Here is an 18,759-nt window from a genome sequence, read left to right as displayed (position 1 = left end):
TGAAATTAAAAAAAACTCTTGAAAAAAGACTATGTTCTATATCTATGCCAAATTTCATCTAGATATATTAAGCCGTTGTGGAAATACCTTCAAGTAAACATCCATCTAAACATTCGCATTTATAATATTAGTAAGATTTCAACAGGATTTAAAACCCACGAGTTTATATTTCAAAGTCATTTCTTCCTTACTTAAGTATAACCACTAACCAAATATTTGTACAAAAACATATTACCTCAAAGTGAATTTAAGCGACATGTTTTTTACACCAGTGTCAACAGATGGCAAAAATCAAATGACCTATATAACATACTCCGAAACATCTCCAGATATGAAAGTTTCCTGTCAATTCTCATTATTAAATTGACCTCATTTGCTATATAATTGTTTACGCATATGTCAATAATACTTCTTCGAACGGCCTTGACACAATAAACCAATTGTTCGATGTATTTTGTGTATTTTAAAGGAAACTACACGCGAAAATATGGTTAAATGAATCGTTTTTTATTGTAGACTAGCTTTTACCCGCGACTCCGTCCGCGCGGAATAAAAAATAGAAAACGGGGTAAAAATTATCCTATGTCCGTTTCCTGGTTCTAAGCTACCTGCCCACCAATTTTCAGTCAAATCAGTTCGACCGTTCTTGAGTTATAAATAGTGTAACTAACACGACTTTCTTTTATATATATAGGTACTAGCTTTTACCCGCGACTCCGTCCGCGCGGAATAAAAAATAGAAAACGGTGTAAAAATTATCCTATGTCCGTTTCCTGGTTCTAAGCTACCTGCCCACCAATTTTCAGTCAAATCGATTCAGCCGTTCTTGAGTTATAAATAGTGTAACTAACACGACTTTCTTTTATATATATAGATAGATAGATTCTGACTGCATAGTGTTATACATATTGTCTCTAATTTTTCGCAAAGAACGAAAGGAATGACAGTATGAATAAAAATTAACTATCACTCCAGTAGTGTTCTACGGTCTTTTAATATAAGCTGATCTCGACGTTGCAGTGCCAATGTCAAAAGTCTATTTTTTTATTTCTGAGACCAAAATCCTTGTATAAGACATACTTCATGTCGCAGGCGAATCCGTCCGCGCAAAATTGAAAAAAAAAATAACTTAATAAGTAGTCCACGTCCAATCCGGTAATAATAACGAAGTAACAGCCCGAGCCGAGGCTCCTGAGGGAGCTCTCGAGCTTAGTTACTCTAAAAGAGGTTTAGGCTAAGCGCGATCTGCGCCCGGCCACCTCAAGCCTGGTGAAACTGTAAATGCCTCCTCATGACAAACAGTGACTGCTCAGCCACAAAAAAAGTAGTCTACATGTTCCTTCAGACTATTTTCTAGATCTGTGTCAAATTTCATACGTTTCATACGTCAAGATACGTTGAACTGTTCCGGAGATACCTTACAACAAACATCCATCCATCCATCCATCCATCTAAGAATTCGCGTTTATAATATTAGTAAGATTGTTATGTTTATTTTGTCAAAGATATTTGAGAGGTATGACGAGATATGTTTTATACAGGGTTTTTGGTCTTAGAAAGCAATGAATTAATGATTTTCAAATTTTTACAGGTGTCAAAGAAGTGTATTAAGAGGTCTACGATCAAAAACTTTAGGAATCTCTGATTTAAATAAAAAAGCTACCTCAAAGAATTAGTTTAGCTATTCAAAGGGGGAATGCTGCCAGTATCTTCGGAACCTTGCCTAAAGGGACTCCTTTTAATGATATATTTTAGCTTTTATATTATATTTAAGATAGTTTATTACAATTGATATTGAAAAATATGCCATATTATATGCGTTGCAATAAAAAAGTATATATATATATATATATATATATATATATATATATATATCAAATGTCTAAAGTTCGCTGTACAGCAGACATAATAAAAAGATCTCCATAATGTCCATGTTCCAGGAATAAAAACTTGTTTCGCGTTTTGTTTTTGGATGTTAAAACTGCCAAAATATTTATTGATGTAGACTTGATCATCTCGACATTGTGTATTTAAGTTTAAGTATAATTTATAAACAAACAAAATGGACAAGCAGAGATAGCCAAATCGTACAAGTATTATGTATCAAAAAGTTATTTGCAAATCTAAATTAGACCTAAGCATGTTAACAAAAACCTCAGAAAAAATTCTCTCAGTTGGGAAAATGTTGCATGGATGGATGGATGGATGTTTGTTTGAAGGTATCTCCAGTACGACTGCATGGATATCGCTGAAATTTGGCATATATAGAACATAGTCTGGAAGAACACATATACCCGAATACTGAAACGTTACTTAAATATCTCCTTTCGTAAGCATTGCTTACAATTTAACAGACGTCAAAATTTAATTAGTATACACAAACGCAAATCAAGACATGTAAGCGCGTGATTCCGTAAGTAGACGTATTATTTTTACGTCATGGCAACATCCTTTGTTTTCTGTCAAAGAGTGTATAAAAAATAATTGTTCTCGATTACGTTTTCTTAAAATTCACTTTACGTATCCGTTTCACGCAGCATGGCTTGAACAACCCATAGTTGTAAGACGTGTTCATTCCCAAATAGTAAAGAAATTTAAAATAAAAATACGAAATAATCAAAAATCAAAGAAGGATGTTAAAAAATATCCTTTCTGTTTAAAGTATTTTTAAATAAAAAAAATTAAAAAATTTGACCAAACTTTTGTAGAATGGAAAGCATCTGGCGTTATGTTTTGACAAGTTTAAATTAATAAAATTTTAATAAATCATAATATCATCAAGACACTTTTTAAGCAGTTTAAGCGGGTGCAGACAGATGTCGCTACAAACCAATTTGCGATTTCGATATATTCTCGTTCAGTCGGCATTTTTATATAAATACTAGCTGTCGCCCGCGACTCCGTTCGTGCGCAGTTAAAAAAAACTTTATAGGGGTATGAATAATAGATTTTGGCCGATTCTCAGACCTACTGAATATGCTCACAAAATTTCATGAGAATCGGTCAAGCCATTTCGGAGGAATACGGGAACGAACATTGTGACATGAGAATTTTATTTGTCCGAATGCGATGATTATGATGAAGCAGACATGTTAACACCTTAGATTTTCACTTTTAAGATAGCCCGCGACCACTCTTAAATTGTTGGCGTACTTAAGTCGACATGACAGTTCTTTTGACAGCAAAATGTCGTTGAGTGACGATCCAGTATAAGAAATGTGATATTGAGTGGCCTTTAAGCATGGTACGACTTGAGTGGCATCAAAGTTGAGATGCGTCTTTAACTGACTTACGAAAATTCCATATTGGAGTTTAAGCGTGGTCTTATAATTTAAGACGCTCTTACATATTTAAGTGACGTTTCAGTATTCGGGCAATAGGCTACTAATTTGTTTTTTTCTTTTAATTCCGAGCGGAGGGAGTCGCAGGCGACAGGTAGTAAATAAATGTTTAATCAAAATTGGAGGTTTTTTACGTAACATGGAAACAAATATTTCGCGGACATAATATATTTGTGTTGCTTTTAACGAAAATCCAGCTTATAAAATGTTTGTCGATTTGTCCGTAAGTCCAAATTTGTACGGGGTAATCTCCGGAACGTCTTGACCGATTTTGACGGGAAGGCATAATAAAGGCAACTTATTACTGCGCTGATGAAGTCGCGGTCGATTGAAATTTGATTTATTAAAGTCATAATGAGAAGTAACATTTATGTTTAAGTTCAGACAAGTACTTGTCATTATTAATGCTCTTATCCCTATGTAGGGTCGTCACAGTATGTACTCCTCCATATATCTCTATCAGCCGTCATATCTGAATTTACCCCCTTCTTACGCATATCCTATTTCAGACAAGTACTTGTGACAAGGAATAATAATATCATGGTATATTAGTATGCGTTTGGACGTACGAGTAGTTCATATTCATCGATTGCATGCTAACGAGACATAGAGTGGAATCACAAATAGCAAATTACGGCTTAAATCAAGGTCAAAAAGACACACAAGTCGGTTAATTCAACAAATACACTTTTATACTTTGATCATATGACGATTGTTTCATCTTTATGTTAGGTAAGATTAATAAATAAATATACTAATATTATAAATACGAATGTTTTGATGGATGGATGTTTCTTTAAAGCAGTCAAACTTATTTCTTTCACTGCCCCCTTTGAAAATCAATTATATTTCAGGGCCCCCTAATTTTTATTCAGCCCTAAAACTTAAACCACAATTTCATTACTTTAATTAATTTCGATGCCCCCCATTTTTTGGGCCCCTTATCGCACCCTCCTAGGTTTCAAACGCTCCCAAGGGGGCGTTATCGCCCACTTTGGGAAACACTGCTTTAAAGGTATCTACAGAACAGCTCAATAGATGTCGATGAAATCTGGCATAGGTAGATGTAGAATATAGTCTGGAAGAACAAATAGACTTCTTTTTCTTGTCAACTTTTTTAAATTCGCGCGGACGGAGTTCCAGGCGACAGTTAGTAATGGATAATCGTCAGATTCCAGTGTCCAAACATCTGTAAAATACAAACATAACGTCAGCCCTCTAATTATTTCGGAATCAAAACATAAATTGACACTACTTTTATAATTAAAGGGCAAGAATTTTTCAATCATTTGTAAAGTAACTAGCTATCGCCCGCGACTCCGTCCGTGAGAATTATAAAAAACTTCGTAAGTAGCTTATGTGTTCTTCCATACTATGTTCTATATCTGTGCCAAATTTCATCGAGATTCATTGAGCCGTTCTGCATATACCTTCTAAAATCATCCATTCATCCATATATCCAGTAAGATAATTGATTAGCTCTCGTCTGTGACTTTTTCGTAGACTTAAAAAAAAACTGAGTATCGCGTGCGCATTATGAACTGTAATCTATTTCTGTTCCAAATTTCATTCAGATTCATTCAGTCGTTTTGGACTTAAATGGTAATATTCATACATCCCAATAAAGTTGCCAGATCGCAAAACCTACTAGCCGGAAAGACCAGCCAGTTTGGCCGGAGAGACCAGCTAGTTTGGCCGGACATTTGGGTAGAAAGGTCGGACACCCTATATTATTTAGGATTTTGTCTCAGTATTAATACTCTAGTTTGAGAAATGTAAAAAGCCTAACAAAAGCCGTTTATTTTGGCCGGACACGCAATCAAAAAGCCTAGGTAGGCTTTTCCAGGCGTCCGGCTTTATCCGGACGCCTGGGAACGCTACATCCAAACATTCTTATTTATACATATTACCTTGTATTAATGGCAGTGGAATTCTACTGTTAGTAAGATATTCAGTTAGCCTCAGAAGCAAATAGATACACGGACATTTGGGACTTATTAGCGACAACATGTAAATCTCTGAACGGACAATGTCTTACGTAACTTATTACCTTTAATGTAACGTGTTTGCCTTGAGTGTTGCGAAAATATTTGACACATATAGTGTTTAGGTTACTAGGCAATGAAACGAACTAGTGGGCGAAAGGTTGTGTAGGTTTATTATACGTTACTAGCTTTTACCCGCGACTCCATCCGCGCGAAATAAAAAATAGAAAACGGGGTAAAAATTATCCTATGTCCTATTCCTGGTTCTAAGCTACCTCCCCATCAATTTTCAGCTAAATCAGTTCGACCGATCTTGAGTTATAAATAGTGTAACTAACACGACTTTCTGACTATATATATAGATTTTTTAAAGTAATAGTTTTTTTTGTTATCTTAGAACAAACGAAAATCCAAAATTGTACAAATTTATCGACCTTCTTTGGCTCGTTTTCAGCAAAGTTAAAAGAAATTCCACACATATCTACTTTAGAATTAAAATAAACCAAATTTTATAGTAAATCCCGTAAATTCATAAACATTTCCAAAAAGACACTTTTTTGTTACTTTCTACAACATTTACTGTCCATATTGTATAATTTCTCTAAAACATTTCTTTTGAATCTTACAATTATCTCATTTACCAAATATAAACGTATATTTCAAACTAGCTGTCGACCGCGACTCAATCTGAACGGATTAAAAAAAACTTATTTCTTAGGCTATGTGTCTTCTTCCAGACCATTTTCGACATGTATGCCTTACAGCGAGATCCGTTAAGCGGTTCTGGAGGATACCTAATAACAAACATCCATCCAACCATCCATCCAACCATCCATCCATAAATCTAAACATTCGCATTTATAATATTAGTAATATAATAAGATGAGGTATTATTTTTTTAGGCCATTATTAAAGAACATCCTGTATTATATTAAAAAAATAAAAATTCTGATGAATTCTGAAAAATAAAAGAAGTAAAACGAATCCTTTGTCTACATATATATTTATTAAACTTGATTCATTCATAATATTATATATTTAAAACAAAATTTAATACAATATTTTAATATTTTTTTTAACTGAATACATCATTAAAATAATTTAATTGAATATAATTTTAATAACATTCATATCTCAATAAATAATATAATAACTTAAATATATAGAAAATATTTCATTTAAACTTAAAAATAAATCAATTATCTCATCTCCTTTGAAGTACATTTAAATATAATAATCTTAAAAACTATTAATTATTAATTAATAATAACATACTACGAATGTTCACTATTTTTTAAAATTTTATTAAAATTGACTGATTACATTTTTTTATAATAATTATTTTCCAATTTATTATCGATAATAGAATTCAAAATATAATTTAAAATAAATTTTTTTATAGAAGTTACACTTTTTATATATTGATATAAATATTTTTTTAATAAATGCTTGTATTTTTTAAATTTTTATTTATTTATTTTTGTGTAAAATTCTACAGTAAATTGGTTAAAAGTTTTTGGAAAATATTTCGTCAGATTGGTCTCTTTTAGAACACAATAATGTTTTTTTATTTATATTTTAAAAATGGATATGACTATTTTCTCTGTGTTAATAACAATTATTAAATAATTTTTAAATATTTTAATTAAACATTAAAGCTAAGTAACCAAAGATATTTTAAATAATGATTATCAAAAATTTACTTGTAATTATTGTTATTTTTTTTAATTTTCTAAAGATTAAGATATAAAGTATTTAAATTTATTATACGTTTCATAGAATATTGGAATTTAATAACACTATAATATAGGAAAAATTACGCGTCCCGATGCGTTTTTTATTGATATATTTTTTTTAATTACTATCACTAAAATTAGTTATATAAAAGTTTTTTAAAAATACTCAAAATGTCACGATATATTGACAATATAGTATTTGTTGAAAAACTTTTGAAAGGATAAACATTTAAAGCCTACTTGATTTAAATTTAAATAGTAATCTAAATCCTTCAAAGAGAAATATATCTCAAAAAAAGTTTTTTTTAATCAAGATTATATTTGAGAAAAAAAATGGCCGTGTTGATATATTTCCAGTTAATTTAATTTAACTCTTAGTGTGTTAGTAGCAAAAAGCTTAAAAGCTTTTTAATCCATTAAATCTGAAAAAAACTATAGGATGTGATAAAAACTGCTAGAATAATATTTTTAAAAACACGACCAAATTTCTAATTCTAAATAAGTTTGTTATATTTTAGTATAAAGCATACTGTATATGGAAGACAATAATAACATAGTTAACTTTCATAGACCGATATATCCTTAATTTTAAAACTTAAAACATAGCACATATAGTAAAAAAAACATGAACGCATCGCAACGCACCCGAAAAAAGCCTACAAATCTCAAATTAACTATATCTTAAAGCTAAATGTTAAAAAAAAAACTAATAAACATCAACAATAAAATAAGATTAATTGAATATATTTGGCACGTAATAATAATTGTGCGTATTTCAATGTAACTAGATCTCTACGTAGGTATAATTTCGCTTTTGTCAGAGATCTGAACGAATTGGTTTTAAGCTTTCCCATGCTTGGCTTGTTCTTCGGCTTGCATTTTAGTACGCAATGCCGGTACATCTTCAGGTATACGTACGATCGTATGGAATTTCTGAAAATAATTATAAATCAAGTTATATAAATCATCAAGTATCCTATAAACAACTAAAATTGGAGAGTCTGTATCCATAAAACCTATTTCATGTACATAATGTATTTGCTTTAACTATATGGATAAACTAATCATAATTTTTTTTATCTGTCTATCTGCTCGCAAATAAAAAATAAAGTGAGTTTGCCTTTTGGCCTAACAAATTCACTGTGGACCTATCAGATGTCTTACTACTACTTACCTCCATCCTAGTGCCGGGTGTGACACGCCAGAGATATACCATGTACCCCGGGATACACAACATGGAGGAGAGTGCGGTGAACCAGCCAAACGCGTGAGACCACCACGGGTACTCGTAATTCATGTATTTTATGGGAGTCCATTGAACCAAGTTGAAGATGAAGACACTCTACAAATGATATGTTATATTTACTTTAATTTTATAGAGTTAAGAAGCACAATATCAAAATAAATTTATAACATCTCATTCCAGTAATTCAGAGAGGTTAGCAGAATTTACGTATTGACATTTAGCTTAGTCCTGACACATTTCTCTCTCATATTCTTACGTAGATGACTTATTCGCTCGTCAGTTTCGGGTGCTCTTAATACCGCAATTTCTTAGAACCTTACTAAAACCACCTATAACATACCATCATAAAATACAATGATTTATACTCACAATGCAGATAGCAGGAGTGAATCCAACCCAGCAGAACTTCCACCAAATAGTAGGGTAGTAACCGATCATCTCTTTGATACCGTCGTAGAAACGATTGACACCGAAAGCCCAAGAGATCGACACGCATTCGAAGAAGATTAGGAACAACAAACAGAAACCAGACACGGCATACGAATCGAGGATTTGGAACACGTACATGCCACCCTGAAAGAGACAAAAAAGGAGAATTTTTATTTAAAACTTCAAAATTAAATAACAAAAATGTATTACTATTATTAAAAAGATATTTTAGAAGTTACAACTAAGTTGCCATTAATGTCTATATCATGTTAAATTTTAACACATTATACAAACGAATAAAAATAATAACGTACAGAAATCAAATGTAAGTGCAAGATTTGATGGAGAAAGTTGAAAGAAAGAAATTTACGAGAACATCAGCTGATGATAATTCCAGATAAAAACTCACCTCAGAAATGCAAGACAGTCCAACCAAATAAGAGATGACACAGGTAATCGCGATGAATATTTCCTTGCGCCTCCTGAGGAGTTTGGGCCACTCATCGATGACAGCGGTGATGAAACCTTCCATGGTGCAGAACTGACTGTCCAAGCCAATGAGGAGGAGCATAAAGAAGAACAAACAAGACCACAACGGTGCTCCGGGCAGCTGGAGAACTGCTGATGGGTAAGCCAAGAACGCCAGACCAGGACCTGAAATGTTATGTTAACTATGGTTTTTCTGTACAGAAACATACTATCGACCCACTAATGCAATGATTGTCTTAGGCTACAAACTTTGGATGGATGGATAGATGTTTGTTGGAAGGTATCTCCGGAACGGCTCAACGGATCTTGATGAAATTTGTCACAGATGTAGAACATAGTCTGGAAGAACACATAGGCTACTTATTCCGCGCGGACGGAGTCGCGGGCGACAGATAGTATTGTATATATCTTCAAATCTTTTGCACAACTTTACCTGATGCTGCTACCTCTTCTACCGGCCTCTGTTGTTCATGAGCCATGAACCCTACCACTGAGAATATGACGAAACCAGCGAACATTGACGTACTGGAGTTCACAGAGCAGACTATTAAAGCATCCCTGTGAACAAACACATTAATTAGAAACCAACCCTAATAATAGAGTCTAACCAAGAATAAAAAATCTAATCTCGAGGCCTTCATCACTTTTATGTACAAATTAATAAGTTCCAAACTTTATGGCAATAAAGTGAGGTCTTATATTCAGAATCAGACTAAACTTTTTATTTTGTAAGCTAGAAATCTCAATATCAAGTTGAATCAATTATGTCCGTTACTAGTCGGTGTACATTGGACAAAAAAACATTTAGTTCTTATACAATTAGTTTATGTAGTTACTTACTTGTAAACATTATTAGTGAACTTATTGTAGCTTCCTAAAGCGACTAAAGTACCGAGACCGAGACCGTAGGAGAAGAAGATCTGCGTCACCGCATCGATCCAAACTTCGGATTCGAGAAGTTTAGACATGTTCGGCATTATGTAGAACTTTATACCTTCCATCGCACCAGGTAAAGTGATTCCTGATGAAAATAAAACATTGATTAAATGAACCATTAAAACAAATCGTTAATGTAGATTGATTTCTTTTTTCAATTTCGACTAAACGATCTGAATTCGACTCTATATTTAAGCTAGTAAGGTTTGTTATGTAGCCTTGGTACTTCCATGGTGCAGAAAAAATATTAATAATCTTACTTAAATTGTACTAAGTTTACCTCTGATTAGCAGCACGGTAAGTAAGAAATACGGGAACAGCGCGGTAAAGTAGACAACTTTGCCAGTCCAGCGCACGCCCTTCCAGATGCAGAAGTAGCAGAGAACCCACACCAGCAGCAGGGTACCCGCCAGCTCCCAGCGAATGTTACCGATGTTTTCTATACCGCTGGAGATTTGCAGAGCTCGACGTCTGCCATATAGGAATAAGCATGTGATTAGCGGACCTATTAGGAGATAAGGTGCTAAATCCCCCCATGCTCTACGCCCCTAAACACACTAAGCCATGGTCATGTGAACAGCTCGATATCTGTCGATTAAGCTCGTCGCTTGACAACCATGGAGTGCGCTGTAAGAGGTCCAAGAGCCCTACACACTAAGGACCCCAAATAGTCGTCAATACCATTTAGAATTTAGGTACTTTCTACTCTCTATTCTTAATTAAATCCTAGCCTTATTGATTGACGTTTTTTGGTTTTCAATCACATTACTCTAACAAAACACAATATTCTATAGAAAAAGGAAAATAAATGAATGCATTAAACAAAGCAGTACCGTTTTATTACGTCTTTATATAATAAACGTGCACAATACCTGAGTGGAAAGCTGCATAATAGCATATCGATTTTGTGTCTTAGCAAGTTATTAATGAACTGTCACGAGCAACTTCAAGTAACTTTAAGTTAAACAGATGTTAATTAAAGTCTGATTTTCTTGCTTTATTTAGCTACGTTGTTTGTTTATTTTAGGGAAGAAATTATTAACAAGTTTAATTAAAAAACATGTAAAGTATTACTCCACATTTTACAAAAATAATATAAGAAAAGAAAACAGTTGAATCCTCTAAATGTTGGTCAAAATGTAGACAATCTTTGTCGTGATTCTACGAAGATCCCAATCTTACTTCTTACTTATTTTTATAATTGCGAATGTTTGGATAGATGGATGGATGAACGGCGAAACGGATCTCGATGAAATTTGGTATGGATGTAGATTGTAGTCTGAGAGAACGCATACTACTTACTAAGTTTTTTTATTAATTCCACGCGGAGTCACGGGCAAAATTTAGTTTCAAATGAAGATGAAATTAAAAACTTTTAAAATACATAAAATTAAGAAATTGCTAACTTACTCCCAGAATTCTTTCACAGGGTCGGAGAGAAGAGCTTTGCTGACATTCTTCCCGTTGAGGGTGCAGAGTGTAGTCATGTCGAATGTAGACCAGCAGGTGAGGTTCTTGCGGTCGTAGGGGTTCACGCAGGTGACAGTGTTCCAATAGTTGTCGCATGTCCGCCATGGCACATCTAAGATAAAGAACATAAAAATTAATTAAATGTAGAACAGAAAATATTTACATAGCTAAAAACTATAACGTCACAATATCGTGCGGGATCGTCTATTATATTTGAAATGTACTATACAACACATCTTAGAAACAGTAGACTTAAACATCACGTTTGATTTTTCCCCTCCATCCATTGTAAGAAATCTACCTGACAAAGGATTTAAAGACATTACCTGCTCTCATAGACATGAAGAAGTAGAAGATAGCCCAGGCCAGGATCACTATGTAGTACACGTTCATCCAGCATGACATCACAGCAGCCGCGTACCCAATACCTGGATAATATGGATACTACATATTAGAGAACAACGAATTTATTATAAACAACAATTAAATTTATATATATAAAAGAAAGTCGTGTTAGTTACACTATTTATAACTCAAGAACGACTGAATCGATTTGACTGAAAATTGGTGGGCAGGTAGCTTAGATCCAGGAAACGGACATAGGATAATTTTTACCCCGTTTTCTATTTTTTATTCCGCGCGGACGGAGTCGCGGGTAAAAGCTAGTAATATTATAAATGCGAATTTATAATAGTTGAATGGCTAGATGGATGGATGTCTGTTTGAATTTATCACCAGAACGGGTCAAAGGATCTTGATGAAATTTGACACGGTTGTAGAAAATAGTCTGGAAGATATAGGCAATAGGCTTTTTATAATGCTTTTTAATGCCACTCGGACAGAGTTGCGGGAGACAGCTAGTATAATAATAAAATCTTAAAGTAACATTGTTACCCAAATCCTTTGGTAAAATAATACAAATTCCTATGCGGAAAATTCCTTTGACAATTCTATTCCCTTTGTGTAAATTCTTGGTAACAATTAGTATGCATTAAGTGAATTTGAAGCAGTGAAATTAAATAAAAACCAATTTTGTTATTATTACTGATCGTATCTTTACTTCAATAGAATTTATTCCTTATTGCTTTTAGATAAATATTTCGTTAGCAGTGAAAATGTATCAAATATCGATTTTCCATTACGCCTTCCACCTCAAGTTCTATTTAAGATAAGGTAATGTGCTTCGTATTATGTATATTCATTGACTACGAGATTTTTCACAGCGCTAAGAATCTGAACTTCTAGAGTTCAAAGTCTTTTAAATCGCTTTATGATTTTTTAACTTTAGATTAAATTTAAGGATCTAAAACTGACACCAGATTACTTGATAGTTAGTTTCCATCATAAAACTGTATTTTTAAAATAAATCAACCAGAATAAAGTGGATGTGGCCATAAAATAATCGGACAAAAAAATTATAAGGAATTTCATCTAAGTAACACTTACCTTTGAAAATTGGTGCAATCTTAAAGACACCTAATCCACCAATCGTAAGCATCTGTCCCATAGCCAGTTCCATAAAGAACATCGGTATACCAGCGAGGAAGAGTGTAAGGAAGTAAGGAATGAGAAAAGCACCACCGCCATTCTTGTAACAGAGGTATGGAAAGCGCCAGACGTTGCCGAGACCGATCGCCAATCCGATGACGGAAAGAATAAAGTCCAATTTACTACCCCACGATCCTCTTTCGGGTAGATCTGATTTGGTAGCCATTTCACTGTTGAAAAAAAGCAACATATTTTAAGAAAAGTTTACACTACATGCAAATTTATTAAGAACCGTACATGGCGAGATAATTTCATAAAACGAGTAAATGTAGCCTAATATTTTTGCACTATTATATTTAAACAAGACTAACCAAATTAGCATCTAAACTGGATACATGGGTTGCTTGATTAAGTTCTTTTTTTCTCAGAAAACCTATGGGATAAGTTAAGTCTTACCTAGGTTTACTGCTAGCTCCCTGAACAGTTAATTCAATTTCGTCACCGTGTCCATCATTCTTTGTGTCCATCTCTACTTCTATTCTCTTCTTCTTAACTCTCCAAAATTTCTCCGTTGTGATACAACTCAATCTTTTTCTCTAGGTTTCCCTGTGTACTCTAATCTCTAGCACTCTATCAATTCTTATTGTTATTAGGTAAGTAAGTTAACATTTTTAGCTTACAGTAATAAACAAATTTTGTTTCTAGGTCAATCTGAAATAGAGAAAACGATATTTAATTCGAAATTGGTCAGTGATATGCATCTAACCTTACTAATATTATAAATGCGAATGTTTAACTAGATGGATGGACGGATGTTTGTTTAAAAGTATCTCCAGAACGGCTCAACGGATCTCGATGAAATTTGACAAACATAGTCTGGAAGAACACATAGGATACCTAATAAGTTTTTTTTTAAATTCCGAGCGGACGGAATCGCGGGCGACAGCTCGTTATATAAATATTATTGAAAATCCTACTATCTTTTTAATAAGGAAACACCTGTATTTTTTTTCAAATCTGATATTAAATTTGTGAACACGTTACACGAAATTATGCTAACTTCACTTGAAACCCACAAAATGAAAGAATAAATTGGTAACATATTAAAATGCCAAGACTTTCAATATACTTCTTGAGACAGGTGTAATTTATAGAGAGGTATTTTACGACACCACTATCTTTTTGTCTCTATCACGTCTCAAGTCCAAATAAAGCCCCTAAGATATTAGATCTAGACATGTAATGACTTTGATATGTATTTCACTGAAATACAACAAATGAAATAAATAAATATTTAAATCTTACTAATATTATAAATGCGAATGTTTGGATGGATGGATGGATGTTTTTTACAAGGTATCTCCAGAACGACTCAACGGATCTCGATGAAATTTGGCATAGATGTAGAACATAGTCTGGAAGAACACATAGGGTACTAATTTTTTTTTTAATTAATTCCGCGCCGACGTATTTTGGTCGACAGCATGTTAAATTATAAAACTGTAATGTTTGTTCGTGCTAGTCTCAAAAACAACTAAACTGATCCGAAAAATTCTTGCTGCATTTGAAAGATTAATTGTTACGTATGGTTAAAGGATTTTTAATATCACGCTATCGCATTTTGGAGTAGAATAGAAAGGAAAACACTAGACACCGTATAACAGTATCGCGAGCGAGCGGAAGGTAATCGCGGACGAAAACACAACTAAAGGAAATAGCTAGTTTTTCATAAAAATTATATATCATCATCTATCATTTCCCTATTAAGACCTATATTTTTATTATCAATTGAAAAGTCAACAATATCTTCAACTAAGTCTATAAATAAAATAATAACTAAACAAGAAATGGCTCCAGACTAGACTATTTTAGATCATCAAATAACCAGTGAGCTTGTTATCCTGTTAACAGAATAACTAATAGACGACCGATGTCAGAACAATATGCAGATGATGAATGGACAAACTGTAATTGAATGAATGAATGATTGAAAAAACAAGATAGAAACAAAGGACAATGACCAAAAGTCCTAGGTCATCAATGGCAAAGTTTTAAAATTACAGTTGCCTACAGAAAATTATTCAATAAGGAAAAATTATAATTCTTCTTAAGATTATCTTTACTATAATACACGTTGATCCAGGACCTAGGGAAACTAGAGGTCTGGAAATTTCTAAGAATTCATTAATAGTTTAGAGTTTAACATAAGCCTGAATGATTTTGACGTTCTTTTTAAGAGACTCTCCTTGGATTTTGTGCTACGAGTATAAAACAAGTAGGCATACTCTATGTAACTTATCTAGATATTAATTATAGGTTTTCACAATATGCCAAATATTTAGAGAAATGCGTAAACCTCATTATAATTTTCTTGCCAATCCCATTAGTTTTTAATTCAAGCGTTGTACCCGTAGTTCAACGAGTACGCCCAGTTATTTTACATATATCAGTAGTTTTATATCTTATCATATGAAATAAAAAGCATTAACCGAGAATAAAAATATAGAAACACTTACTAATACAACAAAACACAATCAAACACACTAGAAAATTTAAAGCACAGTACACACAATATCCATTGTCACAGACACGCGCACAACAAAAAGTTACTGCTTAAAACGAAACTTTCAATATTCCCGAACGAACCTACAAACGTCAAACGCGAGGGCAATATGGCGGCGAGTTTGACAGCTTGGTTAGCGTGCGCTCGCGCCACATGCTTGGACGTGAATGTGATAGTGGCAAGGATCATGGCAGCTAGACCTTACACAGGATGAAATACATGTGAATCGACCAACTGTCAGCCGTAGAAAGAATTTATGAGCTTATGAATGGTTAGTTGATGGACAATTTGGACCCTCCGGAAGGCGAGCAGGGGATCGATCGCGGGACAACGCACATGATTTGCCCGGTTGACATTGTTACGTTTAATGTCTATACGTACTATGTATTAATACAAATATTCTATTTGACTAGGATACAAAGCTTGGTTGTATACATTTCAAACATTAGTGAACCGATCTTTCAAATATGACAGAAACATAGCCTCCTTTTGGATGTCGGTTAAAAATCAATCCAGTGTCAGTTTTCTTAAATCCCACCGGAATACATAACAGAAATTTACTCAGGGAACACAAGCCTCTACTACACTAGTAGTAGGGGGCTATTTTAGTACCTTTTCATTTTAAAGCCAAAGGAAAATCACTTCTCTACCACTGCTTAACTCTAATTTGCAGAGGGTAGACAAAAGTAGGGAGGAGGGATCGTCGGTGGCTCAGAGGTTAAATACTTGACTTGTAATCTGCAAAACTTGGGTTCGAATCCCGCCATGTACCAATGTTTTTAGAATTACATGTGTACATTTATCCGACGTTCTTACGGTAAAGGCAAACATATCCAAGGATATGTCTGAAGTCCATCAACCCACACTGGGCCAAGGTGGTTGCCAAGCATAGTAAGTCCCAACTTAGGGTAAGCTCCAAGCCCTTCAGTAGGGAAGTATAGTAAGCCGATGATGAGATGGTGAGGAAAAAGTTAAAAACTAATTTAATAACGACATCGAGTATTACTTGCTTAATCCGAAGGTTGAAAAAAAAGTATTAATCTGTTGAAATACTACGTACTAATAAATAATGATTAGAGAAACTTCAAGCTCTAAATACTTAAGCTTTACTTTACTTTACTAAGCTTTGTTTACTATTAAATTGAAAACTTTTTAGTGCGTAGCTTACAACGTCAATGAAGTGATAACTTACGTTTTTTCCCGCCAGTAAACTACGCCGTTAGGTATTGTGACGTGCTCTCTCCAGCCCATCCCACGGGAGACAAAGGACAATTCTAAGAGATGAAAGGAATCCTTTCGCGCATGCGCTGTCATCCTGCCTCCCTTGCTTTTCCCACGAAATCGCAGTCACCCTGAAACTACGCAGATATCGTACGGTACATTGCACTTGTTTTTTGCATTTACCTTTTTGAAAGGGTGTGTCTACATTGCTTTATTTTAAAATAGTCTAAATAACCACAATAAAATAATTAATATGGTGTTGTCATTTTCGTCTCCAAAGAAAAAACAATAGTGAGGCAGAGACAGAATTCATTTGGCGCGGTCTTGGCACACCTCTTTTCCCTATTCATTGGTTTCGCGTGGTCTCAATACCACCCTGTAATTAAGTAATCGGTAGAGTCGCAAGTTTTGACAGCGGAAAAACCTGAATAAAATACTATGATTGTCCCTTTTTTATTCATAGAGAATGAAAGGGACGACAATATGTTTTTAAAAAATTGTTTCGATACTGAAAAACAACCAGAGCAAAAACAATAATTTGTGTTACTATGAGTTTTTCGCAAACGTTTTACCTCCTCTGAGAAATCTTCCAAGATTTAATATACGTACTGAGATGATTGTAAATGAGATTACTGTTTAGTTTTTTGTTCAAATGTTTCCACAAAACACCGTAATATTGCTAACGCAGTTTTTTTTTTCAAGGAGAGAGAAAGGTACGCTGATATTTTTGATAGAGCCGTAATAATTACAATGCTGTTGAAATTATTTTACACAACTTTCCATGGTTTCTAAAAGGAAAAATTAAACAACCTTTATTATATTCAGAAAATATTTACTAAAGATTTTGTTCACTTAAAAAGCGTCAATCCTTTTTTTAAAGTTGCATTTATTTTTAACCAGACAAATAAACAATTTCACGCGTCATGTCTGCCCCTTATCATTTCCCGCCAAAAATCTACATCCCAGACTCGCAAAATAATTTGCAGAACAGCAGTAGCTTTAAATCTATAAAGCAAAACGCAATTTAAACCGTAACCAGATACGATAAGAGTCATTTTACAATATCATCGTCGATGTAAAATTTATTCACTCGAAATGAAATCCTTTATTTTAAAATTTTAATGTTTATACTGAACTGCTAAAGCTTTGCAAATAATCTCTTCTAAAAATAGTAAAGACATTCTTTATTAAGAATGCTATGACTCCAACGTATATCGTATGTATATTACAGAGATTTAAAAGAATATTACAATAACGCCATTCGAATAAATACCATAGACAACTGAAATGTAATTTTTTTTTTATTATTTAAAAATTATACTTGATAAAAAAGTTTAAAATACGATAACGTGTTTTTTAAAATATATCTCGAAGAAAAGCTATTCGTTTGAACAACTTATATATTTTTTAATACATATTTATACTTTTTATACTTTTGGTTGTATGCAATATTACTTATGTTATAAAATACTCCCGTATCACAAGGTCGGTTGCATTAAGAAGTAGGTCAAAGGATCGATATGTCGAACTTGAAAATTTCGCTCCCGGGGGATGCTGTCAGGAGTCTCATAAACATTGATGTAATCGAACGTTTATAAGACATAAAAATAAATATTAATATCGTAAAATATCGCAATTTTTAAAATATATTATAGCGTAATATACGCTTGACACTAATAAATATTAAAAGGGTGGGTACAGTGGTAGTCCATTCTTCGGTCAATTAAAAGCAGGCAACGAATTTGCAACCTTTTAACTTTCTTGGAAATCTCTATGAGTAACGGTCATTTCTCTATTTTAGCGAAGACGGATGATCGTTTGCTAGATTGCTACCTTCTTAAAAAAAAAACAGCTT

General features: G+C 33.5%; 1 protein-coding gene across 2 annotated transcripts; it reads right to left on the bottom strand.

Annotated features, from left to right (window-relative positions):
* Window positions 1-7,799: 7,799 nt before the first annotated feature.
* Window positions 7,800-16,984, bottom strand: LOC106716730 (sodium- and chloride-dependent GABA transporter 1). 2 transcript variants are annotated; one of them, XM_045683682.1, is made up of 12 exons: window positions 16,876-16,984; window positions 13,577-13,831; window positions 13,079-13,350; window positions 11,959-12,060; window positions 11,573-11,744; window positions 10,443-10,633; window positions 10,067-10,247; window positions 9,660-9,784; window positions 9,147-9,391; window positions 8,678-8,881; window positions 8,237-8,404; window positions 7,800-7,995 (listed from the first exon to the last, which is right to left on the bottom strand). In XM_045683682.1, the coding sequence occupies exons 2-12, from the start codon at window positions 13,645-13,647 to the stop codon at window positions 7,903-7,905; spliced, it is 1,824 nt and encodes a 607-aa protein (XP_045539638.1). In that variant the 5' UTR covers window positions 13,648-13,831; window positions 16,876-16,984; the 3' UTR covers window positions 7,800-7,902. The 2 variants fall into 2 exon arrangements, with proteins under 2 accessions (XP_045539638.1, XP_045539637.1); XM_045683681.1 differs by lacking the exon at window positions 16,876-16,984 and adding an exon at window positions 15,637-15,942.
* Between the last annotated feature and the right edge of the window lie 1,775 nt (window positions 16,985-18,759).

This window comes from Papilio machaon, chromosome 23, assembly GCF_912999745.1.
Source record: "Papilio machaon chromosome 23, ilPapMach1.1, whole genome shotgun sequence".
NCBI classification, from domain to species: domain Eukaryota; kingdom Metazoa; phylum Arthropoda; class Insecta; order Lepidoptera; family Papilionidae; genus Papilio; species Papilio machaon.
This window is presented reverse-complemented; position numbering and strand designations above follow the sequence as displayed.